At 44.9% G+C, this 27901-nt stretch overlaps 2 protein-coding genes across 4 annotated transcripts; one reads left to right on the forward strand and one right to left on the reverse strand.

Annotated features, from left to right (window-relative positions):
• The first annotated feature begins 217 nt into the window (after positions 1-217).
• DAPP1 (dual adaptor of phosphotyrosine and 3-phosphoinositides 1) lies at positions 218-22056 on the forward strand. Of its 3 annotated transcripts, none has more exons than XM_064417060.1 (9): positions 218-561; positions 9302-9424; positions 12640-12773; positions 15410-15540; positions 16871-16918; positions 17158-17220; positions 19159-19244; positions 19768-19855; positions 20823-22056. In XM_064417060.1, the coding sequence occupies exons 3-9, from the start codon at positions 12734-12736 to the stop codon at positions 20871-20873; spliced, it is 507 nt and encodes a 168-aa protein (XP_064273130.1). In that variant the 5' UTR covers positions 218-561; positions 9302-9424; positions 12640-12733; the 3' UTR covers positions 20874-22056. The 3 variants fall into 3 exon arrangements, with proteins under 3 accessions (XP_064273130.1, XP_064273129.1, XP_064273128.1); XM_064417058.1 differs by lacking the exon at positions 218-561 and adding an exon at positions 655-856; XM_064417059.1 differs by lacking the exons at positions 218-561; positions 17158-17220 and adding an exon at positions 651-856.
• Positions 22057-22993: 937 nt separating this feature from the next.
• On the reverse strand, positions 22994-27841 carry LAMTOR3 (late endosomal/lysosomal adaptor, MAPK and MTOR activator 3). The gene is made up of 7 exons (XM_064417067.1): positions 27744-27841; positions 27473-27526; positions 27279-27313; positions 26606-26664; positions 25667-25800; positions 24533-24596; positions 22994-23850 (listed from the first exon to the last, which is right to left on the reverse strand). Exons 2-7 carry the CDS (start codon positions 27479-27481, stop codon positions 23777-23779), a joined length of 375 nt encoding a protein of 124 aa, XP_064273137.1. The 5' UTR covers positions 27482-27526; positions 27744-27841; the 3' UTR covers positions 22994-23776.
• Between the last annotated feature and the right edge of the window lie 60 nt (positions 27842-27901).

Here is a 27901-nt window from a genome sequence, read left to right on the forward strand (position 1 = left end):
TTACTGTCCATGAAGTATGGGGGAATACAAATAACCGCTAGTACTGCAGGAGATTGTTTAAGCATTAGAAAGAACAGACACCAGATAACGCTCAGAAATTTCTCGTCCACAAAGCTCAGTCCTCTTCACACTTCCAAAGAGGGAATGAAGCTGTACATTTCTAGCAGTTTACTTTCCTATTCCTGTTTCAGAACGACAGCGTGACCCCTTCACAGCCTGCACGGAGGATCAGCACGGAAAGCAGCGGCTCGGGGTGCGGGGGCCAGGCAGAGCCTGGGCAAGCAGCATCCCCCTTCCCTGGCCATCCAGCGGCACGGCCATGGAAAGCTGCGCTCGGAGGGGCAGCACACAGCCCCCCTGCGCTCTGGGCACAGGACTGAACACCTGACACTTACAGAAAAACCCACAAATTTCACCTCCACAGATTTCCTCGCTGAGCACTTGGGGCGGACACAGAAGAGGCGAGGGGCGTTCACTGATGGATTGCAGGAGGAAAACGCGCGGACAACGAAACGCTTTGGAATACCAGCTTCTGGGAGGGACAGGTTAAAGCGATGGGAGGTATGGATTATTCAGGCGATAAACCACGGCATGGATTATTCAGGCGATAAACCACGGCGCTGGCGGTGTGGGAGGTGCCCGGAGCCGGGGGGCTCTGGCTGCTGCTGCCGCGGGCGGGGGTCTCACCCTCGGGCCGGGCCGGGCCGGGAGGGGCCGGGCCCCGCCCGGGAGCGGGGGAGGTGCCGGCCCGCACTTCCTCAGCCCCGCCGAGGCGGCGGAGCAGCCGCGGGAGCATGGCCCAGCGCCGGGAGCCGCGTCCCGCCGCGCCGCTGGAGCGGGAGCTGATGGCTCTCGGGTAAGCGGCACCACGGGCACCCCGGGCGGCAGCCCCGGGCCTGCCGGGACACCCGGCGGGGTGGCGGCTGCCGGGTCTGGCTGCCGGGTGTCGGTGATGGAGGGAGGGATGGGGATGTCTGAGCGAGGCCGAGGCGCTCCGTGCGTGCCGTGCGCCCTCAGGGGAGCCCAGCGCCTCGTCCCGGTGCTGGGCGTGAGGGGCTGGCACAGCGGGGCGGCAGAAATAAAGGATAGCTGGAAAACCGAGAGCGAGGGCACACGGCTCGCATGTAGCGGGGAGCTGGTGGCAGGAGTGCTCCTGCCCTCGGAGAGCCTCTGTGGCCTTGAAGCCATGGCCATCATAGAGCCCAGGGTGTGCCGTGCCGCTTCCCGGCGTTTCCAGGGAGCACCAAACCCACACCTGCCCTCAGATCCGTGCCCTGCCCGTGCCATCCCTTCAGCTCGGCCTGGGCTCTGGTCTGGAGAGCTGCTGTCCTTGCCGGGAGGCTGCAGGATTCCCGGAGGTGCCAGGGGCTTCAGGAGGGACAGCAGCGGACAGTTCACAGCCACTGCGAGGAGAACACCATGCTCACCGAAAAGCCAAAGCCCGGGAGCACAAAGGGAGGCTGAAGGTTGCAACAGACCTTGTTCCCGGTCCTATGCGACTCGCCCATTTTTTCTGCCGGTTAGTTTTGGTTTTTGCAGGAGGAAGGCTTGGGTCACTGTCACCAGCAGCATTGCCGTGGGCAGGGAGAAACACGGGCTGGAGGAACAGCACGGGTGGGCACGGGCAGGCTGGGATCAGTGGCAGCAATGCAAAGGCGAGGCAGAGCAGAAGGAAGGCCAGTGATCATTCTGACAAAGCAGAAAGGCTCTGGTGTCAGCTCTGCACTCAAAAAGAACTGATGAGAAAAGTACAGGTCTTACACTTCTCGAGTGCTGGTGGATTTGGACCAATTCATTGCTTATTTTTGCAATTCGTTCACTTAGTGAACAAATTGGAGTGCAAAAAAGTAGCTTGGAAATTCTATCTCCACACTGGCGCTACTTTCCCATATTTAAAAGAACCTTTTAATGAAATGCCTGGTAACTGAAGCACCTAACAGGTATGAAATTCAGTAAAGTCACTTTGCAGTGGTACCCAGAGTAGCCATTTTATAATTTTCCTTACATCTGTAAGATTAGGCTCATCCTAAACCAGAGTATACAGGGAAGAAGGAAAGAAATTAGTTGCAGCCATTGTGGGAAGCACAATTCCCAACTACCAGATTTTTACCGATTTCCAGAATGTGGTCTGAGTTAATATATGCCAGAAACATGTGCCTATAAACAGCAAGGAGTTCATCCCCATAGATAGTCTTGCAGAAATGCAGCTTGATGTGGTACTTAATGTGGTATCCATAAGAAGGAAAGAGTAGAAATGAGAGGGCTACAAATATGCATTTTTGAAGCTGTACCTTCTTTATTTTACCTCCGCTTCAATGGAAAACCTAAACTTTTCATCCTTCCACAGAACACTCAGCATCTCCTTCAGGGAAGTGTGTTGAGTTAAATGCATTAAAGTTGAATAAGCAATGCCAGGTAAAAAATCCCTTCAAATTATTAAACAAGGCCCCTTCTTTTCAGCTAGTACTGAAGCCACTTCTCTTTTCCTTTTTTTTTTGCCTAAAGATGCAAAAGAACTCCTCATGCAACAGAGTTCTTGTAGCATAATCTGAAAGATCTCTTAATGTAAATGCTTTTTCAGCTGTGACAAGTAGGTGTATCATTCTCCAGAGCATACAATGAAATTTTCAGTCATCACAAGGGTTTTCCATTCTAAAATTAGTCCCCTCCTCTCACAGTGCAGAGTTCCCCTGACAGCTGGTGAGGTATCCAGCACAACTGAGACCCAGTTCTGGTGAGGAGTGTGTGTCCAACAGAGACAATGGTCATTCAAATGAGAAGCAGCTTCAACATTCACATATCTTTGGGGGGAATTTGAAGCGGTTTATTTTAATGCTTCTGCTTTCTGGTACAAAAATCAAAGAAGTTGGATAAGGTTTAAAGAAGTGTGAAATGGGAAGGACTTTACTCTTAAGAGAAAAGGCTGAGTGCCAGGATGTGCTCGTAGTTTACCAGGTTAGCTGCCTAACAGAATTGAAACTTGTCAGCAATGTAGGGAAAATTCAGATTACAGTCAGCTTCGTTGTATTGACATTTGTATAGGTGGACCTAATGCTTAATTAAAAGGAAGATCAAAAGCAGAACACGTTGTTAAAAACTTGTTGCCTCACCCATTAGCTTTGTCCCTAAATCTACCAAAATGTTTAAAAGGAAACACTGAAGTTTCCCAAAAGAGACATAAGCACCTTGGCTTAAAAGGAAAAGGAAGCTGACAGTGGGATTCTTCTCTGAAGGCCCTTTGGTTATTGCTGGAGTCAGTCCATTCCCCAGTGCCTTTGTTGCTGTTGGAGCTGAAGCACAGCCAGAAGCTGCAGCGTGTTGCTCCTGTGGCTGGGCACGTACTGCGCGGGCCTGGGGAATTCCGCTGCGCGCCTCTTTGCGCAAGAGGCGAGAATGTGGAGTATCCCGTCATCCCGGTAACTACAGGCACCTCTGGAAGCACAGTTTGCATCCCAGCTCCGTGTAATCTGGGTGACACTGTTTGTCTGTCGAAAGTGAAAGGCGCAGGGAAAGAGGAAACAAATTTTTGTAGCCTTTTTTCCTTCTGCAGTCTAAACTTAATCTTTGTCACCCCTTGCAGCAGAACTTTCATGCCCTTTCAGGTCTGACAACACCCTGACAGATGATATTTGTAAGGCTGGACAATACATTCCATGCTTAGTTTTAGTGACAGAAGATAAATTAAGCCACAGGCCTAAATCAGGTGGTAATAAAATTGTGAAACTGAGGAACATGTTTGACTGGAACAGGGTAAATGGTCATAAGAATTTTTTCATCTCTATTTTCTAATTTAAGGAAGATAAAAATTAAAGTGGCTAGAAAGTGGGCCAAATAATGGGTGAAAATCAGAATGAAGGCAGTTGAAAGAAGGGGGAGAGAAGATGGAAGTGAAAAGCAGAAGCTGAACTAGTGAAAGTCCACAGTTAGAAGACAAACCTTAAGACTGGATACAATGATGTTATTTCCTCTCATTTCTATTTTAAAATAATTTCCCCCCATATAATGGCCTTGTTGTATTCCAGCAAAGTACTTTACACAGCTTTTTCAGTGTAACACTTTGAAAGGATGTCTAACAAATACCAGTTTGGTTGCCTGACACCTGTAACTTCTGTCTTAGCATTCTTGCCCTTTTGGAGATTCTCTAGAGCTCTGTCAACTCATGCACCATTGAAAACATGGCCAAAACTTCACTTTTAGTGATGTGAGGTGCAGAAAACCCTTTTGCAATTTTCAGATGATGGGCAATGCTTCTAGGGTGTGATATTAGGAAAAAAAAAATTAACAATCCCAAACTACTAAACTTGACAGATAAGAGCTGGAAGTTGCTGAAATACAGAGTGCCAAAAATAGAGAACTAGTGAGTCAGTTTTACAGTCATTTTTGGAGCACAGGCGTGTGAAGAACATTGCATCCAGCCAGAGGAGATAAGTCAGTGCTTTCCCATGCACTCCATTGAGCAGTAACTGTGGACTGCTGCTTTAATCTAAGAGAGGGAATACATCTTTGAGGCTAGAATATAGTTTCAAAGTGTGAGCAAATTCCACTCCTTGTGGTAAAAGATATATTTAAGTTTAAAAAAAAAAATCAAACAAAATGACAAAACACAAAACTTGCCAACATCTACCACCACAAAAAAAAAAAACAAACAAAACCCACAAACAAACAACAAAAAATCCAATCAACCAGCTGAGGGTAAATAACTGCTGTGAGCACTATGGGAGTGAAGTCCTACTGGGAGCACATGTGGCTCATCTTCCCAGTAATCTGGGTTGTTGCTACCTTTCAGAGGTGGACAAGAGATGACTTAGACTTGCTGTGTTCCAGCTTGGCTCCTGCAGCTCAGAGAGCCAAGTGCTTTCCACCCACCACATGGCACCAGCACTATTGCCCCTGCTGCAGCAGGGGAGGGAGCTTCTGGGAAGAGAGAACAGCTCACCCAGCTAAGAATCTCTTCTTGCTTCACAGAAGGAACTTAAAACTGCCTGACTTTTTCACAAAAGCAAGCCAAACATGCACAAGGTTTCTAATTCTGTCCAGGCTACACCTGTCTGAGAACATCTGATAAGGACACAAAAACCACTTGTGACCTCTGCCTGCTGCATTTATCTGGTAGCTGGGCATACTGCAGAGTTATCACTCCTAACACACCAAAGAGCAGCCAGAGCTTCCAGCTGTGCTCTCTTCTGGTGCTACTGTCTTTCATTTTTGTGGGGAAGAAAAGCAAGTGTTCCCACTGGATGTTACACAGTTTGCACATAAAAATGGCTCAGAAGAGAATTATGCAAGTCACTCAGCATTCACCTTTCATGGATGAGTGTTTGTGTTCCTTGTGTATTCTGTTATTGTTGAAAAGTTTATCCACCTGATGCCAGCTGCAAGTTTATTCAGCAGCCCCTATTTCACAGGCAGATTTTTTTGCAAAATATCCACGTGATTTCTTTGAAAACAGCATTATCAGAAATGACAGCTGCCATACCTTAGGGCACTCATCTTCAGGGGACACAGAAAAGAAGTTTCATTAACATTTTTCATTGGAACAGCTTGGATTGCTAAAAAATTAATGATGATATTCTAGCCTGAACAGGGAGTTTCTCACCCCAGACTTTGCTGTAACATATTCCTGATCTTTACCATGGTGTAGGTAGCTCTAGTTACTGCATTAACTACAGAGAGATCTTCCTGAGATATTTTAACGTGAGTGCATCCTGTTCTGGCCTTGTGATGATTGGCACAGCTGCAGGAGCTCAGCTGGCCAGCACAGTCACAGCTTGCACTACAGCAGCCACCAGCTCATTCCATGGGGAAACACCACTGGTGACTGGAGGGGCAGATCTTCAGGGCAAGGCTGTGTGCTCGGATGAGTTTGGGCATTCTGGGCACTGAGTGTCTCATTTCCTTCTCCTTCCTGTAAAAGCCATTAGTGAAACCCTTCCTCTGTGCCTTCACTGATGCACTGTGACCTAAAGAATAGGCTGAAAATGGTTTCTTTTTCAAAGGGTAGCAAAAGTGATCTTACTGGCTGTGCTTGCCCATCCTAAGACATGCCTTCACTGGCCATTCCAAAGAGCAGGAAGGATGGCATGGCCATTCAACCACACTGACAACACAAGCATGCTTATATGGACGGGATAAAGAGATTTAATGTCATTTAGGATGAAGTTAAAGTAACAAGAATGGATAAATAACAGCAGCTGTAAATTCTGAGCCTGAGATTGCTAGTCAAATTGTAGAAAGGGGACCCCAAAAAGTTGACCACACTTGTATTTTTTTTATAGAAGAAATTAAATAATTAGAAAAGAGAAACCTCCCAGAAGTATACATATTGGGAGGGTGTACAAGGCCAGCCAGAAAAAGTGGGTTTGAAACAAGGAAGGAATTTAATCTTTCTTCTTGGGTTTCTCAGAGAAATCTCAGTCAAGAACCTTAGGCAATTTTTACACTACTGATGGTTTTCAGTCTGAAAGGTGTCAAAGTACAGAGCATATTTCTGGACTTGTTTTGTAGTGAATACAAGACTCTGTAAAGGTGAGTTTTGAAGGGACCTTCAGAAACATCCCGAATATCCAACATTATCCACCATGTTCAAAATAAAAGATTTAAGACAATTCAGCTTTATGAAGGACTTTCTGAGGGCTTCAGTGAGATGGGTGTTTGTAAAGCATTTTAATTTCCATAATGGCTCATTTTAAGATGACATGAAAGTAGATACAGTATTGGGTTTTGTATCAACAGTTTCCTGCCCCAGGTGTAATTCAGAAGACAACCTAAACTTCAGCTGAGGGTAGAATGCCTTTTACAGTTTTGCCAAATGAGCCATAACTCCCATCTTGATTTGCCTGCCATTTTCAAAGAACTACTTAAAAGTTTTTTCCTGAGACAGATAAATAGAAGGATTCTCCCTGTGAAAAATACTTAAATTTACCTGAAGTATACCTAGTAGTGCCTAACCACAGGACTTATTTAGGTTTATTTTTAGTCCTGGTGATTTCTACTTGTACTCTCAGCTCAGGCTTGATTGTGAGAGCAGATTGCATAGCTGTGCATTTGTTTACCTTCCTGGTGGTCTGTGATGCAAATTCTAAATTTTCTTCAGCATTTTAATATTTTACCTGTGTTTATGCAATTGGAACAAAGTTTGTGTGACCATTTTCACAGTGGAATATCAAAGTAACCTGATCAAACCATCTGTCACGGTCAGGAAGAGAAAAACCCCAAAACTACGTGTAACAGTCCCTTTGACACCAAGATCTGCATTACTGTCTCCCGTTCACTTCTAGTTTTTGAGCTGAACAAGAGGAACATAGTAACATTTCAGGGATTTTTGTCCGAGACAGCATATTTAGGCAAGAAACTGGTGCAGCCCTGTCAGCAAAGTTTTAAAAGTGCACTTTCAAACAGCATTATTTTCCCAGTTAAGGGTTTTGTTGTTGGTTTCTGGCTGGCTTATCTTTCTTCTTTTTTTTTTTTTTTTTTTTTTTTTTGTGTAGTAGTAACATTTCTTTAGCCACTAGTCTTTTATGTGTAAAGAGTGTGGATTTAAACACAGCATTTCTTAAACTTAAGTGACTTCTCTTTCAAAAGTTTAGTGAAAGAGTTTTTTTGGGAAATAAGGTAACAACACAGTTATGAGCAACCTCACACTAAATCTGCCTCCTTCGTGACAATGACCACTCACAGATTTTCTCAACATCTGCTTCTTTTGCACAGAAGTGACCCAAACATGTTACGAAATGCCCCCCAAAACACAGTGCTGCACTCTCAGCTGCAGGTCTGCCCATGCTAGTACCATCTCCCCACATCAGGAATGATCTGACCTTTGCCTGGTCCTTACTTGGGCAGTTAATCCCAAAGCAGATTTTGGCTAACAGGTGTTTCAGAGGATGACACTTTGACTCTTTAAATATTCATTATTTTATTCTACAGTGTAGATGGACCACATTCTAGAGCCAAAACAGCAATGCCCTGCCTGTATTGAATTTCACATGGATCTTCTCTTCCTCTGGGTTAACAGTTTGGAGTCTCTCATAAAGCAATTCATCAACCAGCTGGCCTTTCAAACAGGCAGCCGTCCAAATTCAGAGTTAAACCTTTGTGTGAGGTGCCAAGTTTGGTGGAAACTTTGGATGAGCAGCTAAGGAGAGAGAGGATACAATTACACCTGGTTTCATTTTGAAGACTGCCATGATACAAGTTGTGGAAAGTGCTGCCATGGCATTTCTGCTTTCAGTGGAACTGTGTTTCTTTGGCTGAAGCAGTGACAGGCTTTGCTCCCAATGCTACAGGCATTTAAAAGGGAGGGAAAGGTGACCTAGCACCACTCCACATACAGAAGCTTGCTCCCAGCAGAGCTTTGGGTGTAGTATCCCTCCCTCTTTCTGCTCCAGAGCCTCTTGTGTGTGTGTTCATGGCTGTGGTAATTATCACGTGCCTTGCAGGATTTCAGCTCCAACCTTTTACAGCTCCAGCTTTTTGTGTTCAGTCTCAGGCTCATCTCTAGTGAGATCCCTGTCTCTTGTAAAAAATTGGGTGTTTCCATTGTGGGACATTCTGAATGGAAACAAACCCATAAACTACACTTCCTGGACTTCTTTGCAGGTTTTTTTTTTTTTTTTTTACCCTGTAAAGTCCTTGCAAAACTTTTTCTATAAAAATGAAGTTAATTTTCACTGAAGATAAACTGAAACCATGTTTAGATGTTTTCCTTTGTTGCTCAGATCATACCTGGCCAAAAGGCAACAATAGCAAGCTATCTTAATTTTCACTGAAATTTTGTCAGTTAGTTTTGATCCCTTTAATTCTAAGCTTAGGCAAGCATGTTCAATTGCAGATCTTGGCAGTGAAGATACATTGAGGGAAATTCAGAGTTTATGAGGAGTTTAAGCACTGCCTGTTTGCCCAGAAGAGGATGTGTATCAAAGAACATACATATGCCAGGAAGTGCAGCTTCTGAAAATAGACAAAGGATTCTCTATACCCCCAAAACTGCTCTCACCTTATCAGCACAGACCTGGCTAATTTGTTGGTCATGCAAGCAGAATTTGCAGGGTTTTTAGATCCAGCAAAACAGTCAGCTGTTTGAGCACAACTTTGTGTTAAGGAGAAATAGTTTTTTGACCGTGTCAAAAGGCGGCCACTGCAAGGGGCACAGTGTAAGCTGTGAGTGCCTGTGAGGAGAGTGGTAACTCAAAATTGTAGAGGAAGGAGTGCAGCTAGCACTGCTTTTTCTGACCCTGCTCCAAAAAGCAGCATCAGCCAGTGAAGAGCGGAGTGAAGGGTGCTTTAACCCCTTGTGTCTCCCCAGGTGGTACCATGACAGCCTCACCCGGCACGCAGCAGAAGCGCTGCTGCTCTCCAACGGGCAGGACGGCAGCTATCTTTTGAGGAAGAGTAATGAAAGAGAAGATTTGTACTCCCTCTCTGTAAGGTAGGCTATGGACAGGGTGAACTAATCTAATGCTGCACTTACTTCCATGTTTGAAAGTCCCATGCATTACAGGTTTGTTTGGTTATTTTCCCCTAGGGCTTAAACTATTTTGAAATATATTTCTACTGGTATAATACCCACTGGGTATATATACCAATATATTCCTATTGGTATAATTTTGCTAAAGGAAAAAAAAAAAAGATTTGATTTAACAACTGCTCTCATTTTTCCAAATTATGAATTAATCTCATTGGTAGAAAACATAATTCTTTAGAATGGCTGTAAATTTTCAGTCTGCATGATAAAAATCTGCATGTCAGCTAAAAGAGCTTAAGAAACAGCTGGTGTGAGTAGAAAGGTTTTTTGATGAGGACAGTAGCAAAGATTTAACAGGTGCTAATCTTACTAGTTTCTGAATCCCTGTATAGGAACCATCACCTCTGAAGGATGATCCAGTGTTTGGCTGGTTTTACTCCTCCGTTCTGTGCTAAGGTTCAGTCTTAGTCAGGTCACCGTGACTGAACTGAAAAGCACCTTGTGAGTGATCAATGCCAGGGCCTTGAAGTCAATTACAGCAATTTAGGACACAACTGTTCAGGATACAACAAATGCAGAGCAGAGGAAGCCTGGCCTGGTTACTTCACTACGGAATCACATTTAAAGAATCTCCCAGAAGGAGAAAAGCCACAACATTTTAGTGAGGAAACCAAAGGACACATGCATTAGACACACAAGGTAGTCCCTGCGAATTGGCTGGGTGGAGGTAACCAGCCCTAAAAATGTTTGTAACCTTTGGCAGCTGTGTGATAAAAGCATCTCTAGACCAAAATTTTAAACTGGTGCACGCAAGCTCATTCCTGCTGCAAACTGAGCCTCTGGACAAGTCGTGAGCACAGCTCAGCTGAATCACAGTAACTTTCTAAAGTCACTTTGATCTGTGTAATGCTGCTGGTTATTTCCAGCCCTGACAGGAGCACAGCACATGCCCTTGAGATTGTGGCTTTCTGCATATTCAGTACCAGGAGCTGTTACAATTTGGAAAAATAGTTGCTTGGGAACTGAGGAAAGTCTGATTTGCACATATCCTGTTCCTCAGGAAAGGCAACAATGAGGTGTTTCACCCATTTCTGACAGAAGATCGAGGAGCAAGTGTGCCTGTACACACACTGTTGAAATTACACTGTTGACATTATTACCACTATAGGCAGCCATTTATACACAGGGTGCCCAACAGATCTGAAGATGCCATTACAAAATGAGTATTCAGAGTAGCAATGACTGAATTCAGTGCAAGTGTCACCAAAAAGAATAGTGGCATTTATAAGCAATAGCTTTCCTTAAAAAAATGGGTAATTTTAAGTGAATCATTGTTTTTCTGATTAATATTTTTTTATTTTAAATTGTTAAGCATTATTTGAGATAACTACCTCAGCCAATTAAAACATTATATATGCATCTTGAAGGTAGTTTTAAAGGGCATTCAGGAAACAACTTCTTGTAATAACCCAAAATTTAAATAGTTGTTTTAATAGGAAACAGAAGTGTCAGTTAATGAAAATAAATTTGCTGCTTGGACAGATTCTAGCCTTGGAAGACCTACAAAATTCTGTTTTGGGCCCATTCCAATCTCTTGTTCAGCTCTTCATGTAGTGAGAATTACTTACTGCATTACCATATGAACTGAATAGCCCAGTCTGAAGTTTGGGTTTTTATTCTGTTCTGTTAGTTTCTGTTTGTTTCTGGTGGTACATCTCCTTTGAATACTGATTTTGATTTTAAAATGTTTTACAATTTTTCTACTGGTTAATGTTATGTTTTCTTTCAGTTTTTTGACTAATATGAAAACTTAATTGTAGAGTAAGTAATTCAATTTTGTTCTGATACATTTCTGTAGAAAGGATAACTTCAGCAATTCTAGCTGTTATTTTCCTTCTGTCTTAAAATATCTTTTGTAGCTTTTACTTTATTTTCTGCCTCAGCCTCACAAGGAACTTTGGTCATGATTATAGCTTGGGGTTTTTCAAGGAAAAAATGCTTAGCCATCCCTTGAGGTTTTTATTGACTGCTGTAGGAAGAGAGATCACATATTGCCTGAAATCCCCTCCCCCAGCCACATTAGCCAGTTTGAAAAGGAAGGAGGAAGCAGAGTAGAATTTGCTCTCATTGCACCATTGTCTTCAGAAATTAAACAAAAAAGATGGAAACCCCTGTAACTGCAGCAGAGTCACAGCAGCTCTTCCCTGGCATTGAGCATTTCCACCTGGCTTGTTGTGCCCCAGCTGACTGTAGCACAAAACATGTGGGAGGCCCATAGAAGCCTTTTTCTTCTGTTTTCCACAGTGTCATAAATACTGTTCAAAGATACATATTTAAATACCAGTTTGAAACCATGATCCTCTTTGGAAGTGGCAATAAACAATGAAAGAGATGCTCTAATACATTTTCTTCACTACACTTTTCCAGTATATTTACTGTGTAAGTTTTTCCTCAGACAGTTTGTTTTGGGTGGTAGTAACATTAAAGAAAGTAACTTTTTCACTGGAGAAATACTTGCAATAAGTGCTTCACTGTCTTTTGAAGTCAAAATAATTGCCTACCCAGGAAGTGAGACCTTGCACACTTCTCTAAATGCCATCAGGTTTCATAAACAAAAGCTGTTACTTCCCTTACAGGACAGGACCCTGCTTTATGTTTGTCAGTGCCCATCCTAGTGGAACCAATCATCCAAATACGGAGACAAAGCAAACAAATTCTAAAGCCCTTGGTATTTAAAATCAGTTTGGGTGCAAAACAGAGACAGGCCACTTTCCAAGGGGAAACAGAAGACATTTTCAGTGAGATTGGGATGCTACTTGAAAAGCAAGACACATACTGAGTACACCCTCAAGGCTGAAGTCCAGTTAGGGAAAGGATTTCATTCTATTTAGGCAGAAGGCTTGAAATCTCTTTTGTGAGTGTTTCTGTTGATGCAAGAGTTAAATTAACCAACTTGGCCTTTCTAGGCTTTCATCATCTCATACCTGTAAGTCAGCAATTAAAATCTGATTTTCAGCTGTGTTGAAAACACAAGACAGTGATGGCAGTAGTATTACTACTAAGACAGTGATTGGCAGCCCATGATCTGGGTCCCTGTAGTGAAAGATGCTATTTAAGGATTGTATGTGCCAAGTGCCTTTGGCATTTACTTCTTGACAAATTTTCCTCTTTTGTTTTAGGGGTAAAGATTCTGTGAAACACTTCCATGTTGAGCACACAGGAACTTCATTCAAGTTTGGATTTAATGAATTTTCTAGCTTGAAAGAATTGGTCATGCATTTTGCAAACCAGCCTTTAATTGGAAGTGAAACAGGTAAGGAGAGCCATATTGTGTGTATGAACACATTTGTAGTCATGCTTCACAAAGATCTAACCAAAAGGAGCTTTTGTTGTGCTAGAAAATAGATCTTCTGCTGAAGTGTTCATAAATTCACATTTATATTTGTATCTAAATAAGTTCCACTTCAAAAAATCTTTCAAGTTCTTTGAAGATAAACCAGACATAAGCTTATTGGGCTTTTGCTAGCCAGGGCTATGAGCTCCTTTCAATTTCTCAGAGGAAGAAGGATTTCAAAATACTGGGAGGATTAGAACATTCTCAAAACCAGCAAACCCAAAGCACAGTGTTAGTAAGAAAATAAATATTAATCTATGAAGCTGAAATCCCCTAATAAGAATAAATGGAAAAGTGTCTTGAAATGGTTTAATTTCACTATTCTTTGTCCAGGGAAGGAGCCTATAGTGTTATGCTCCTCTTTCCTGTATGGAATTTGTTTTTAACCAGCTCTCCTGCTCTGCCTGCAATGCCATCACCATGCTGATGCCATCTGCCATCACAGTGATTTGTCTTGCTTTTAAGAGAACAGAGAAAAGCACAAGTCTCTCTAACAACCAATATGCTGCCTGAATTAAACGGTCAAAATGTTAAACTTGATTCCTACAAGTGAATTGAACACCATCAGGCTAGAATCCTTGGAGAAACAAACTGGATATTATCATGGTAATGTCAGTTTTATGTTTAGCTTCAAGTGTAAGAATGGAAGACATGTCAGTGCAAGTTAATGCCAAAAACTCCTGTATCCTCTGTGGCAAGTGTATGCAAATAACTCAGGGCAGTACTAATTATGTATTCAAGAGCCCAGTTAAATGATAGTTGGCACATGCATAACCAAAACATGTCACCCACTAAATTTGCACCAGTACTCTGCTAACCCAAACATTAAATTCAAGGGCTCCTTTGCCAATTTCTTCCTGCAAGAAAAATGCAGTTGTACACTCAACATGGCACTTGTATCTTTCAAAACACTCACTTTTAAAATTGCTTTCAAGAGGGGTTCAGACACAGAGCTCCCACATATATGCCCTGTGCCAGTGAGCTATTTTTCCTGGGAAATCAGGCATGCACCCACAGGCCTATCTTTGTAAAGATTTCAGATGACAAAACTTGTATTTCCCCATTCCTCACTCCTTCACTGCATGTGTTACAGACACTAATAAGCAAGACATTGGTTTTATCTGATCTCTATGGATGAGGTCTACACTTGCCACCTTAAGGTTTCCTAATCAGATTCTACTGGCTCTGTGAAACCTCTAAGTCAGATGTGCTACAAAAGGAAAAAAAAATTAAGTATTATATCGAGAAACCTTCCACCTTACCATACCATGGAAAACAGTAGAGGGGAAGAGAGAATTAACACTCAGGCAATATTTTTTCAGATACAGGTGTCAAATTTCTCCTGGGCCATAACCATGTTTTGTCAAAAATGAGGTAGTGGCTCATCAGAGTCAACTCCAAGCATCAGCAGATGCAGATGTGGCAGAATAATCTTGCTACAGTGTAACTTTTATTAGATGTTGTGTATAATTACCAGATTATTCTGTACAATTGTCTTTGTGGAAGCAAAAAAAAAAAATCCACAGAGAACTTATTAGAAAACAAATACTGTATAAAATGTTATATTAGTCCTTCCATTTCTGCAGGGGAGCTTTTTATCTATGGTGTACAGATGACGATACCCTGATTCTATGAAACAGCTCAGGAGTAGTTGCTCTGGAATGGTGATGGAGCTGTTCTCAATTTTATTTTAAATGGTAAAGCATAATTTTTCTGCAAGGCCAGATAGAAATAAACCAATGTTGACTTTCCACCCACAGCAAGTTGAATAGATCACATTTGCATACACCCCCTGTGCCTGCAAACAGATTTCAGCTGGCTACTTCAAATACAATTTTTCCACTTCTCTTTTTAGCCCTTCCCATTACAGAATACTTTTAAATTACTCATACATCTGTAGGTTTCAATTCCAAGTTGTTACCAGTTGTAGCATCCCTCCTCTTTAAGAGCTACAATAGCAGCAGAAAATGCAGACGGAGCAGCATTTGGTATGCTGTGACATTATTTTTAAATAATGGAGTTAGAGGGCGGAGCAGATTCTATTTCAGGGACGTTCTTCACTGTTTTGAAAAGTACAATACATTCATATTGAGAATGCAGTTTTTTTTCAGGGAACATGCAATAAACACAACCTTCCGTGGAGAAAAAGAAGAATGGCCATAGTGAGAAGTTTAGCTGGGTAAAAACAGTTGAGGGTGATGGGGGTTTACTGTTAGGAAGCCTGTAGCCAGAGCTCTGACAGATTAGGTGATTTAAACACCAGCTAGTGGCATGTTGGCAAACCCAATGACTCTTGTGGCCTCCTATCTGTTTTAGCATCCTGCTTACCCTCCAAGACAGCCTCTTGGGCAGCAAAGCAATTTAAATAAGCCAAGGGATTTCATGCAAACATTTGCAAGGGTAAAGGTTTTGAAAAGGTACCATCTATTTACAGTTTTCACAGCTGCCTTTTTAATTTTAGGGAAAAGATGAAATTAACCAGAGATGTAGCTACTGACAAGCTATTTTGTAAGCTGGACTTGCCAGATGAGTTACTGCTGCTCTTTTCTCTCCAGGAACTTTAATTGTATTGAAGCATCCCTACCCACGGCAGGTGGAGGAGCCTTCCATTTACGAGTCTGTCCGAGTGCACACTGCAATGCAGACGGGAAGGACAGAAAGTGACCTTGTCCCAAATGCTCCCTCAGTAAGTCGTGCTCTGCTGGGAGGGGTGCTTTGGCCTGAGCCTAGCGTGGTTGTTGGAGTGAGCTATGGAGTAGGACTGGTTATTAATCTCTTTACGGGTTTGTAAATACAGGAAGTCTCTGCCAAACACGGCAAAACAAATACAGACTTGCTCAGTACAGGCCCATGGCAAACAAAGGCTTTTATAATTGTTGTCACTTCAATGCTGTCCCTGGAAAAACATTGTCTGCAGCTGACCTGGGCGAGTCTGACTATCCAAACAAAGAATATGTGAAAGATTTTCATTCTCACGTTATCTTTTAGAATAATTTATCATTATTAAAATTATTGTGAATTTTAAAAAAAATGCATACACAAAAAAAACCCCAAAAACATCATAAACAGTTGGGCCACCTATTCTGACATTTAAGACTCACTTAAACAGCAACTAGAGTCTCTAAATCCCTCATAACTCACGTCTAAGTGAGACAGGTGGTTTCTCCAGAACAGTTTGCTCTGAACAGAGAGGAAACTATTTTAATTATATACAGTATTTTTTGGGGGAAAGAGGAAGAGTTATGTTAATGTGGGTTAGTGAAGTTGCAAGAAGAACCACTTCTGATGTGTCTCACAACCAACCCTTCATCACCGAGTTACACTTTAACCTCCAAAGAAGCTTGACTTGCACACACCACCAATAAAAAGATAATATTTTTTTCAAGAACAAGCGGTAACTTGGCAAGATTTGGATTTTCGGAGGTCTCACAGTCAGGTCCCTACAGAGAATTTCACTATCTAAGAAGTCATAAGGTCTAAGTGTCACTCATGATGCCAGAGAAACAGTTCAAACCTCAACTTTTCAAAGCACATTGAACATAACAGGTTTTTCCTGCCAAGCATGAGCTTGGTTGAGAGAAGGGAACAGCTCAGTAAAGCAACACTTTCCCCTGGCTGCATTTGAGGAGCCTTTTCTGGGGATAATTCCACTGCCAGTGGAACCCCATGTGCTCCTGGTCACAACACCTACAGGGGCAGCCCTCCAGCCCTACTGAATGAAGCTGCAGCTTCATTTATAGCTTATTAATGCAGCCATTTCACTGTATTTGGCTGAGAAGGGGCAGGGCAGAGCTCCCTGAGGGAGGCACAGCCTGGGGGCTGCCTCCAGGGCCAGCACAGCTCCATGTTCACCCCAAGGTGGCTGGATCTGCCCGGGGGAGCATGGAAGTGAGGGCAAGTGGATCTGGGGAGTTTCCCAAAGAACTGAGCCATCTTCCTGTTGTAGGCAAAGAGGGGGACGTGGGACACAGAAGCAGAGCTCAGCCTCTAACCCCAATCCCTTTCTTACTTCACAGCTTGGTACCAAAGAAGGGTATTTGATAAAACAAGGCAAAATAGTCAAGGTAAGGAAAACTCTTACTTATTGCTTCCACTCTGTGATCACCCACAGAAGCTAAAACCAACATGGAGCTGAAATTGCTCCACCTGTATTTCCCTGCAGAGAGGAACAATTTGTGTTTTGAGCAATAACAAAGCACAACTGTAAACCAGGACAAGCTAGCAGCTTTGAAAGTTTTTCTTTCCTAAGAAGTTTTAGACTAAATTCCCCCAAGACAGTTACCACTCGTTCTTGATCTTTCAGAGTTGGAAAACAAGGTGGTTTACACTGCATAGGAATGAACTGAAGTACTTCAAAGACCAGACAGTGAGTAGCAAACAATTCCACCTTTTAAACATCTACATAGGCAGCTGCAGCCTCCTTGTATCTCTGGCTTCTCACATCTGTATCACAGCTTTCCAAGCTAAAGCTTCCCAAACTGTCAGAGGGGTCAAACCTGTCAGGTAAAGTCAGTTTTCCTGATGACTTCATCAAGAGAAAGCAAGTTTTTCAGCTGGAAAACGTTTACTGTACTCTGCCACTCTTAGCTACTGGATAGAGTTTACAGGGATTTTTACACAGAATCATGGAATAGTTTGGGTTGGAAGGGACCTCAAAGATCTTCTTCTGCCAAGTGCCAAGCTCTCCACACAGGCAGAGACACCTTCCACTAAATCAGGTTACCCCAAGCCCTGCCCAACCTGGCCTAGAATACATTTTTATTTTGCTTTGTTAAGTGGATTTTAAGCTACCAGCACAACACAATCTTTATTTGTAGCTTAGACACAACCTGATAGAGAGAGTGCTGCTAAAACAGTTCTGAAAATACTGGTAGTATCCTTTGATTTCATCCTTTTATTTCAAGTGGACTCACAGCATACGTGGAAAACCATTCATTTAAAAATTCTTTCTGACAAAGATTAATCTGCAGCATCCTTACAGTTACTGCTCCATTTCTGTCTTGGTCTGAGTAAAGATAAGAAACACATCTGGAGTTTCTTTGCCCTTACAATGCCTTTGTTTGAGGTTCCTTCATAAACAATGCCAAACTGTTTAGCTCTGCCAAGCCCTATTTCAAGCATCTAACAGATTTTACACAAGAGCAGACCATGAGCCTTCTCTCACCAAACATTACCATTTCTAAACAGTTATATTTTTGCAGGGCTTTCCATCAGTTTTCATTTCAGTTCAAGACAACTTGAATTAAGTTTTCAGGATAGCATTTCAAAGAGCAGCACTCCATTAGTGACTTACCAGGCAAGAAGAGCTTCTGTGTTTGTCAGGACTACGACCTCCTTCCAGGCAGCAGCTCCAGGGTCTCCTGGCACTCCTGTTGTTGCTGTGGGGCTGCAGGGACCTACATGTGAGCAGTCTGCAGCTGACCCTGGGATAGCATTTGCTATCTCACCACAGCCCAAGGGGCTTTCTTCTAATGGAGGGTACTGCTAACAGCCACTGAGTCAGCAAAAACATTAAGGGAAGATGAGAAAGCAACAGGTACCTCCACACACCTGGTGGAGGACCCTGGAAACAGCTAAGGGTGTTTGGGCAGAAAGCAATCAAGCTGCCTCCTCTGAGGCCTTAACAGTGTGAGGCTGAAACAAGGGGAGGAAGAGCTCTCACACCTAGGGAGGATGAAACTCCTAAGAGAGATGAGTTGCTGTTATACACAATCTAGGACCCTGCACCTGAGCTTGTCCAAAGAAACTTTTATACACATATATATTTGTGTGTGTTTGTGCACACATGCTTCTCAGGCAGCCAAACCTATCACTCCTGCTGCAAGCACTACTTTGGCTTTGCTTCTACATTTCTCCTTACCCAGCTTCATCCTTTTAAGGCACTTAGGAATTAATTAAATCTCCAGCAGCTGGCTAAACTGATAAGACCTTTGTCTTATATATGCTTTTGTCTCTGTAAACCTTAGCTGAAAGTAGTACCAGGTTTGCTTCTGTGTCAGTCACATTACATGGCATCAGCCAAACCCTCAGCAGCCTCCATGTAGCTCAAACATTCCTGCAGCAGAGATCTCTGTTGCTTGTCCAGATGTGAACTGCCCTGTGTTTTTCATATTAAGCTCACTTTGCATCATACCACTGATGTTATGCTTGCTAGTTGGTGCTTGTAGTGTTACAGCCATTGTAACTATGCCTGGAAGAACCTGTGGAGGTGCCTGTAAATGTCTAGATGCACTGAAGATGAACTGAGATAACCTTATCTTCTGTTTTCATGTGTCCACAATTTAAAAAACATTTTCTCTTCAAGGCTACGGAACCAATTCGAGCACTTGACTTAACTGAATGCTCAGCTGTGCAATTTGACTATTCCCAGGAAAGAGTCAATTGTTTCTGGTAGGTAGCAGGATTTTCTCCATGTTGCTGGAACAAGGGGAATTTTGAAATATAAACAATGTGTGCTTCTGAAAGGCCCTTTGGTAGTTGTGACCCTTCTCATCCTCTAACTCACAAGTCTGTTTCTGTCAGACAATCTCTGTCAGTCCTGCATGGTTTTGCCAAATTACTCCTGGCAAAAAGTGGGCCCATGTGTAGTGGGCATTTCTAATTCTGTAAGCATCTATAATCATCACCTAGACTCATGGATCTTGGGGTCAGACACTGATACAGGTCACATGGTAACCTCTTCTGTTCCCAAATGTGGGTCCTTTATCTTTAAAAAGGTCCTTGTCCTTAAGGACCCTGGGCTCTAAATGGCTGTCACCCATTCTTGGTTAACCTCCCTCCTGGTGGCTGAAGGGGAGCACAGCCTCCCTGTCCTGCTCTGTCTCAGCAGCTGTTGGCACAGGCCAGCTGGGCTCAGTTTTGGGGAGAGCTGCCAGTTGTTCTAGCAACTTAAGAAAGCTTTGTTTACTTACAGTTTAGTGTTCCCACTAAGGACATACTACCTGTGTGCCAAAACTGGGATAGAAGCTGACGAGTGGATTAAAATCCTGCGGTGGAAACTGGTAAGGCGATGTGTGCTGCTGCAGGGCATCCCAGGCAGCAGCACTGCTGCTGCCAGCACAACCCCAGCACTGGGCACAAGTGCCACAGCTCTCAGCACCTGCAGCAAGGCAGTGCTTGCTATGGCTGCCAGGCTAGATTGGAATGGGCAGTTTTCACATAATCACAGAATCAATTAGGTTGGAAAGGACCTCTGAGGTCAACAAGTCCAACCTTTGATCAGTCAGAACCTTGTCAACTAGTCCGTGGCACTGAGTGCCACAGCCACACCCCGTTTTTCTTAAGCACCTCCAGGGATGGTGACTCCACCACCTTCCTGGGCAGCCCATTCCAATGTCTAACATCCCCTTCTGTGAAGAAATTCCTCCTGATGACCAGGCTAAACCTCCCTGGCACAGACTGAGGCTATGTCCTCTCATCCTGTCACTGCTTGCCTGGGAGGAGAGACCAACCCCCAGCTGGCTAACCCTTCCTTTCAGGGAGTGATAAGGTCACCTCAGAACCTCCTCCTCCCCAGGCAACGCCCCCAGCTCCATCAGCTGTTCCTCACAGGACTTATGATCTAGCCCCTTCCCCTCCACTGCCCTTTTCTGGAATCAGGCACCTTCCTGAACTGAGGGCCCAAAACTGGACACAACAGTCGAGGTGTGGCCTCATCAGTGCCACGCACAGGGGCATAATTCATCTGCCTGCAAACCCACTTCAGCATTTTTGGGATACACTTTTACAGGCATGCTCATTAGTAAGAAAAAATTACTTCCATGTCTAAGGATATCATTATATGTGCTTGGTAAACAATATGGATCATCCATCAGCCCAGACCACAGTTGAGGAGACAATGAAATGAGGAGACAATGCAAAGGCTTGAAAGCACTACTTCCTGAAAAAACACGAGGAATTGGGTGGGTGATAGTCACCCACACCCACATGCAGGCAGACCAGCAGTAACGGGCTGTCCTTCTGTTCCAGTCACAGATACGGAAGCAGCTGGAGGAGCGCAGTGCTGCCCTCAGCTCCTAGCTGTGCCAGCGCTCCTGCTCCTCTGGCAGCAGCTGCCTCTGTCCACGGGGAAGGCACTGCTTTCCAGAGGGCAGCCTCACGTCTCCAGTGCCATCTGTGTCCCCACACAGAGGCCACCCAGCTCTGCTCACACGGGATCCTGCAGCTCTGGGTGCTCTGCGGCTGCCGGGTCACACAGGGGACGGCTGCAGAACCAGGGTGTGGGTTTGATACATGTGGTGTGTGCCTGTAATGCACCTCAAACACTGCCACCTAATCACAGAAGTGGTCACTGTTCAAAACTTTTGGGGTTATTCAGAGCACTCATTAATTTATTGCAAGCTGCATCACAACTAAGCATCGATATCATGTTCTGTAACATTGAACCTTTTATTTAAAACAGGTCCTTTCTGGAAACATTAAATATATTTTTATTACCTGTTTTGGCTTTAAACCTGAAGAAAAATGACAGAATTACATTTTGTAGATAGCATCTATATTGCAATCCAGAGAGTAGTATTTCAAGGCCCTTTTCAAAGTGACAGATGTCTGACAACTAGTTCTAGTCAAACAAATTTTTGTATGGTTTAGCTTTATACCACAGGGATGGCTACAAGGGAATGTTTGTTTAAAACAGCATCTGTAGGTAATGGTGAGCAGCACCATGTAAGCACACTTGTATACAAACCACGGTTTTGAGAAACAGTAGCTGCTTCCTGGCACTCATAGGACACACATTTAACAGCGTTGTGGCTCACTAGAACAAGAACAAGAAGTGGAACCCCATGATGCTGGTGCTGTGCTCTAAATAGGTGTTACATTTGACACACTGGAGAGGCTCAAGACCAGACTGACCCAGCTGCAAGATCCCCTGAGCAATTCTGTGCCTCCTCGAGGGCTGGGCAAAGAGGGGGAACCACTTCTCCCGGCAAAACAATCAAATTTATGCTGAAACAGCATCTGCCAGCCTCTCCTGCTATGCCACACTGCAGTCTGTGTTTGGTATTGCTCATGCAGAAGGTGTTTGGTAATTGCCTTTGCTGGGAGAAGAGTGCAGAAGGGGGAAGGCAAAAGCACATTGGAAGAAAAAAGAAAATCTAGATTTGGACATATAAATAGCATTTTACTTCAACTTAGGAATTCAAAGTATTTGTAAATATTTTTATATAGACTGTTTTCTGAATAAAATGTCATTATAAAACTACCACAGGTCTTTTATATTCCGGTACTGTATTGTTGAAGCTTTGTCCTCCTTTTTCCCTTAAAGAAGCTTTAAGAAACTGGCATCTCCCATTTAGTTAAAAACCTTTGCTGAGTTTCTGTGAGAGAGAAGCAGCATAAGGGGAAGAGAAAGTGATACTCTCCAGCAGCATCACTGTCCTGTAATCATGGCTTAGAAATGGAGCTTGTGGGGAAACCACAAACATAGCCTTCCCTTTTTCACAGCAGCAGGCTGCTTCACAAAACACTGGCAACAAGCTCAGCACATGGTGTCACAAACCAAAGCCAGTGAAAGAAATGGCTCTCGGGTGGCCTTGGGAGCCGCCACACACAGATGGGTGAGCAGAAGCAAACAGCAGGGGGAGGGAGGCCTTTGCTGGAACACAACCACATTTTGCCAGAAGTACACACACCTTCCAGCTGCTTCTGTAATGACCAGCAACCAAAGCCCCATTCCAGCTCAGTTTAAATGGAAAAGGGTTGACTGACGAGCTGTAATCTCTTTTTGAGCCAGGAACTCCCAGCTGTCATTTCCAGCACCACTGTTTCCCCGGTCCTGCCTGAGGCACCAGAGGTTGATGAGGTGTGAACACAGGGCCAGGTATCCCCTTTCCCATCCTGGGGCTCAGTCCTGCCCAGAGCTGTCCCTCAGGCCTGCAGGGCTTGGCAGGTGTCCTAAGGGGATGTGGGAGGGAGCAAGGGGTGGGGCTAGAGCACAGGCTTGATCCCCAGCAACAGATCTCTGCACTGCCCTGGGACCAGGTATCCTTACTGCCCAACTGAGAGACACACTAGCTAGTTTTCAGTGTATAAATTCATGGATTTTGGACATTTTCAAACAATTAAGAGACCTGCTCTCTCAAGAGACAAACAGATGTGCTGTGGGGTATTACAGTGCAACAGAGGAGTGGACCAGGCTCTGTCATTTAAAAATACTGTATTTTATTTATATTTATTTACTTAAGAAAACCTAAGGGTAAATAAGCTGAGAGTGTCACCAGTGATGAACCCACACAAAGATATGAGACATGAGATCTTCACAACCATATTACACAAAAAAACCCCATGAAGAAGTGAGACATTGTTTGGGTGCTTTTAGCTAGGCATCATGAAAACCCCTACAGCAATAGCTTCCATAGAAACAGCTTTTTTCCTAGTGGAAGCAGGATGCAGGCAGCATCCAGATTAGTAGCATTCCCTTGCCAAAGTGCACCCCGTGTAAGCAAGCCGGGATCCTGACCGACTACACATCACCACCAACATGCCTGCTCTCACACTGCCTCCAACCACGTCTGTGCTCACTCCCCCCACCTGATGTGCCTTCCCACACGTGGTGGTGGCCAGCCTGAGGACAGACACACCCTGCCATGTGCCTGGTGCCCTGTAAAGTCCAAGAGATCCGGGGGTCGCTCCTTTGAGCCAAGGGCATGGCGCTGACCTGGCCCAGCCGGCTGAGCTAAACTCCATGGGAGCTATTTTGGTGGGCTCTCCAGTACTGCACAATACAAGAAGCATGGCCTAAAGTAACATCCACCTACAACACACTAGTAGATCATTTCAGATTCAGTACTATGTACAATTTACTCTTAGTACACTAAGGAGCTGTGGTATTTCTTCCAAGACGTGTTATTTGACTGGTGATTATTGAATCTTTCTGTCCACTGGGCTGCAGAGGAATGCTGCACTCTGGCTATACCATTGGGTTAAGAAACTTCAACAACCTGCCTCAGTTCTTCAAACAGGGGTGTGAGCTCCTTCTCCAAACTTACAATCAGCCCTGGGAAGAGACAGAATATTCCATCAAACAATAGCACTGAGAAGCCTCCCTCCAAAGCCCACAGCTCCCTCCCAAGTCACAGGCAGTGTTTTTCAGAGCCTGAAATGTTTCATATGAGCTACTCACTTTCCTGTGAACAGGGGGCAGCACCCCCAGGCAGGGTGCCTACAGTCCCTGGCACTAAAAGAGGCACCCAGTGCAGCACAACTCTCCCCCACTACTGACTTGCCACTTCCATAGCTACTGTGGCCCAAGAAGCTGCACCAGAACTAAATCCCTTTTGCTCATATTCATTAGCCATGTCCTCAGCAGCAAGGCTAGGGCCTGGCTGAAGAACTTCCCCACCCCACAGAACTGAAATCTGCACATGTTCCTGCAGAATGTTAATGTGACTGACAGAAAGAGACCCAACTTGTACAGCACAGCACTGCCCATGCAGCACGGGCAAGGCTAATCTCAGGAGAAATAGGCTTCTAGAAGAATAACAACTCCAGCAAGCCACCTACAACATGTCAATTTTCACTCACACCTTTTCCTTCTCACCTCTCACAATACGCTAGCAAAATTCACAGCAGGAACAAAGTTAACACAGCTTGAAGTGAATTCAGGGAATTTATTTTCAATTATTACAATACCTGGGCCTTACAATACTGCCATCTTTAAAACAAATGTGTAGACATACCTGTATTGGCATTGCTGCTTGCAATGAAACTCACTACCAAAGGTAAGCGATTGAACTGCACCACCTGCAAGGAGAGAGAAGTGCTCAGCCAGCAGCTAACACACCATGGATGTCAGGGCTCTGACAAATGCTTTCCACATACTCCTTCTGCGACAAGCAGCCTCCTCAGTTTAAAGGACAAGCAGGAGCAAGAGCCACAGAGGTGACTTTTCAGTGTACCTGTTTCTCAAGATTCATGGTTAAAAACACCAACAGAACTTACACTACAGTACAGGGAGCTGCAGATGGAAAACCTGGCACTTCCACCTCCACATTCTGCAGTGTGCTGTCCACCAGAACCCTACCCCAGCTGCAGACCCTGCAGATTGCACTGTGGAGAACACACCCTCCATAGGAAACAGGAGGCAGGCACTGTTTTAAAATACTGCTCCCTGTGCAGGAGTATCTGTTCTTCCAATAACAGGGAAATGGCACCGTGGGCACTACAGTAAGCTACCAGCATCAAGAGAGTCAGAGCAATGTGCTGATGTGGGCAAACTAACTCACCCACCCACCTAATTTCCAAACCAAGCTCGACACACTGTAGGCTGAACAGCTGGTCAGTTTACTGCAGCCATAATTAAAAGCTCTCAGGACCACCAGAACTCATGAAAGAGCAGAAGTGTAGTAGATTACGGACTTTTGGACACAAATAATCAATTTATATGTGACAAACGTGAGTGGTATTTCAAAGCATCCTTACCTCAAAGCCACACTGGCAGCAGTATTAGCTATGAAGCAGGCTGCATGTGTTTTAATTAATGTTAGGTGTCACTAATTATAAACATTGTTTATAAAAGGGAACATAAACCCTTCATAAAAGATTCGCAAGACCATATGAGCAACACCTCCTGCAAATTCAGAACTACTACACTTTCCCATTGTCAACAAGTAAATCTCAAGTTTTGAGAAACGTAACAGAAGCTTAAGAAATACTGTGAAAGTTTGGTGTAGCCATTTAAGCTGTGCAAGAAATAAACCAAAATTACTTCAATAGCAGCCTAGTGAAAATCAACCAGAGCTTAAACAACCTTCTTTCTCTTGCTCGATGTAATGCAGGAACAGCTCAAGGACAGGGACACTGAGGTTACTCACCTGGTAGGTATTGTAATAGCAGATGATACTTTTGTTTTTGGAGAGTCCTAACTTACTGCCCTGATCTGTGGCAAGGGCAAAGGTGGACAAAAAGCCAGGTCGCAGTGCGTGCTCTGGAGCATTATCATTGGCAACTAGAACAAAACAAGAAAATCCTTATCTTCACATGGTGTCTCTGACTGCATCCCAAACCCTCACCCAGCTCAGTGCTCTGCCAAAGGCAGAGAAACATGCAAGACGTCTGAGGTGCTCCCACAGGAACACCAGACAGTTTTCACAAGCTGTACACCATTTAATGCTCTCTGTATGATCAAAGCCCATAATACCAGCATCCTTCCTAGCACACCTAAGAAATTTTTAATCCTTTTCCTTTAGGATGCCTTTGCTGATGTCCCTTCGGTTCCATGTGCCACTGCACCCATTCCAGCCTTTGAACAGATTACTGGCACACACACTTGACTGCAGACAGGTGACGATGTGCAAGTTCTGCTGCATGTTTGAATACTCTGGGCACCGAACAAAATAAATCTGCAATACTTGAATCTTTGTATCCTTAAACTACTGTACTCACAAGCCAAAAACATCTGAAACAAGGACTGCAGAACATAAAAGCTACAGTACCAAAAAGGCCAACAAAACGCTGCTGAGCTCTCTCTACTACTTAGTATCAATCAGCCTGCGAGGGACTTGAAGATACAAGAACCTTATAGCACTCCAAGCCCTGCCACAGAGGAAAACCTCCATGGACTGCACAAACAAAAGGATATATTTAAAGAGGAACATAATCAACTACTGAACTTCTATTTAAAGTCCAATTTAATTCTACCACTTGGGATATTTGGGTATTTGGCATAACCAGGAAGACTCTTCTGTATTTCTCCACCCCCTGCTGTTCAATCAGGATTTCAGCTGCAGAGCACAGCGAGAAGCTGAAGTTACCTTTGATAACAGGCACACCATCTCTATCTGAGACTACAATAGCATGAAGACCTTCAACGCTGGAAAGAAAAAAAAAGGAAGAAGAGACGCCATTTTAAAAACACAGTAATTAGTAGGAAAGGGTTTTTTGTGTGAACAAATGTGCAAGAAATGGGAAAACATTGAGAAAACGGATGCCTTCATTAATTTAGTATTTGTTCTGTTTAGTACAGGTCTGGTGGCCCCAATAATAAGACGGACATGGATCTGCTGGAGCAAGTCCAGAGGAAGCCATGAAGCTGATGAGAGGGCTGGAGCACTTCCCCTGCAAAGACAGGCTGAGGGAGCTGGGGCTGTTCAGCCGGGACAAGGGAAGGCTGGGTGGAGACCTCACAGCAGCCTTCTGCTATCTGAAGGGGGTTTACAGGGAAGCTGGAGAGGGACTCGTCATCAGGAACTGCAGAGGCAGGACAAGGAGTAATGGGTACACATTGAAAACCGGGAAATTCAGGTTAGGTATTAGGAAGAAACAGGAATACTGGAATAGTATCCTGTTGCCCCGGGCGGCTGCGGATCCCCCCACGCTGGAGTTACTGACGGCCAGGCTGACGGGGCCCAGAGCCGGCCCAGCGGGCAGTGTCCGTGCCCGCGGCAGAGGCTGCCACCGGATGGCCCCCGCACGGCCCCGCCTTACCTCGGCAGCTTCTTGTACAGGAACCGCTTCAGGTCCTGCGGGCAGAGACGGGCGGCGCGTTACTCACGGCCGCTCGGAGCGGGCGGGCACCTCCAGAGCTCCCTCCCTCCCCGCCCGACCCGGCCCCGGCATCCCCGACCGCACCCCCAGCAGCCACCGCCCGCGTCCCGCCCGCCCCGCGGAGCCGCACTCACGTCGGCCATGGCTGGGGCCCGCCCGGCGCTGCCGCCGCCGCCACCTCCGCGGGCCTGCGAGACAAGACGAGAGCCGCCCCGTCACCGCGGGCGGGACACCGCCCCCGACGAGGGCAGCGCTCCGTCCCCGAGGCCCGGCCGGCCGCCCCCCCCCGCCCCGCTGCCGTGGTACGGCCGCTCCCAGCCGCGCCGGGAGGGGCGCTCGGTTGGGCCGCGACCACCGCGCCCCGGGAGGGGGGTGCGGGGGCGCTCCCGGCCCGGCCCGCCGTACCTGTCGGCGCCCCCGGCGCGCCCCGCACGGCTCCGCCGCCGCTTCCCCCGGAGCCGCCGTCACATGAGCCGCGGCACCGCCCTCCCGGCCCCGGAACCGCTTCCCGCCCCGCCCCGCTCCGCCCCGGCAGCAAAACAAAGCAAAACCAAAACAAAGCG

Source organism: Passer domesticus, chromosome 4 (genome assembly GCF_036417665.1).
Source record: "Passer domesticus isolate bPasDom1 chromosome 4, bPasDom1.hap1, whole genome shotgun sequence".
Taxonomy (NCBI): Eukaryota; Metazoa; Chordata; class Aves; order Passeriformes; family Passeridae; genus Passer; species Passer domesticus.

Bases quoted from the DNA above. Each gene is read 5' to 3' on its own strand.
- DAPP1 (XM_064417058.1), top strand. From the start codon at position 795: ATGGCCCAGCGCCGGGAGCCGCGTCCCGCCGCGCCGCTGGAGCGGGAG. The intron at 9,425-12,639 runs GTAGGCTATGGA...CTTTTGTTTTAG, and splicing joins TTGTACTCCCTCTCTGTAAG to GGGTAAAGATTCTGTGAAAC. The intron at 19,245-19,767 runs GTAGGTAGCAGG...GTTTACTTACAG, and splicing joins GAAAGAGTCAATTGTTTCTG to TTTAGTGTTCCCACTAAGGA.
- LAMTOR3 (XM_064417067.1), bottom strand. The intron at 26,665-27,278 runs GTAAGGCGGGGC...TTTTCTTTCCAG, and splicing joins CTGTACAAGAAGCTGCCGAG to CGTTGAAGGTCTTCATGCTA. The intron at 23,851-24,532 runs GTATGTCTACAC...GTCTCTTCCCAG, and splicing joins AAGCAGCAATGCCAATACAG to GGCTGATTGTAAGTTTGGAG.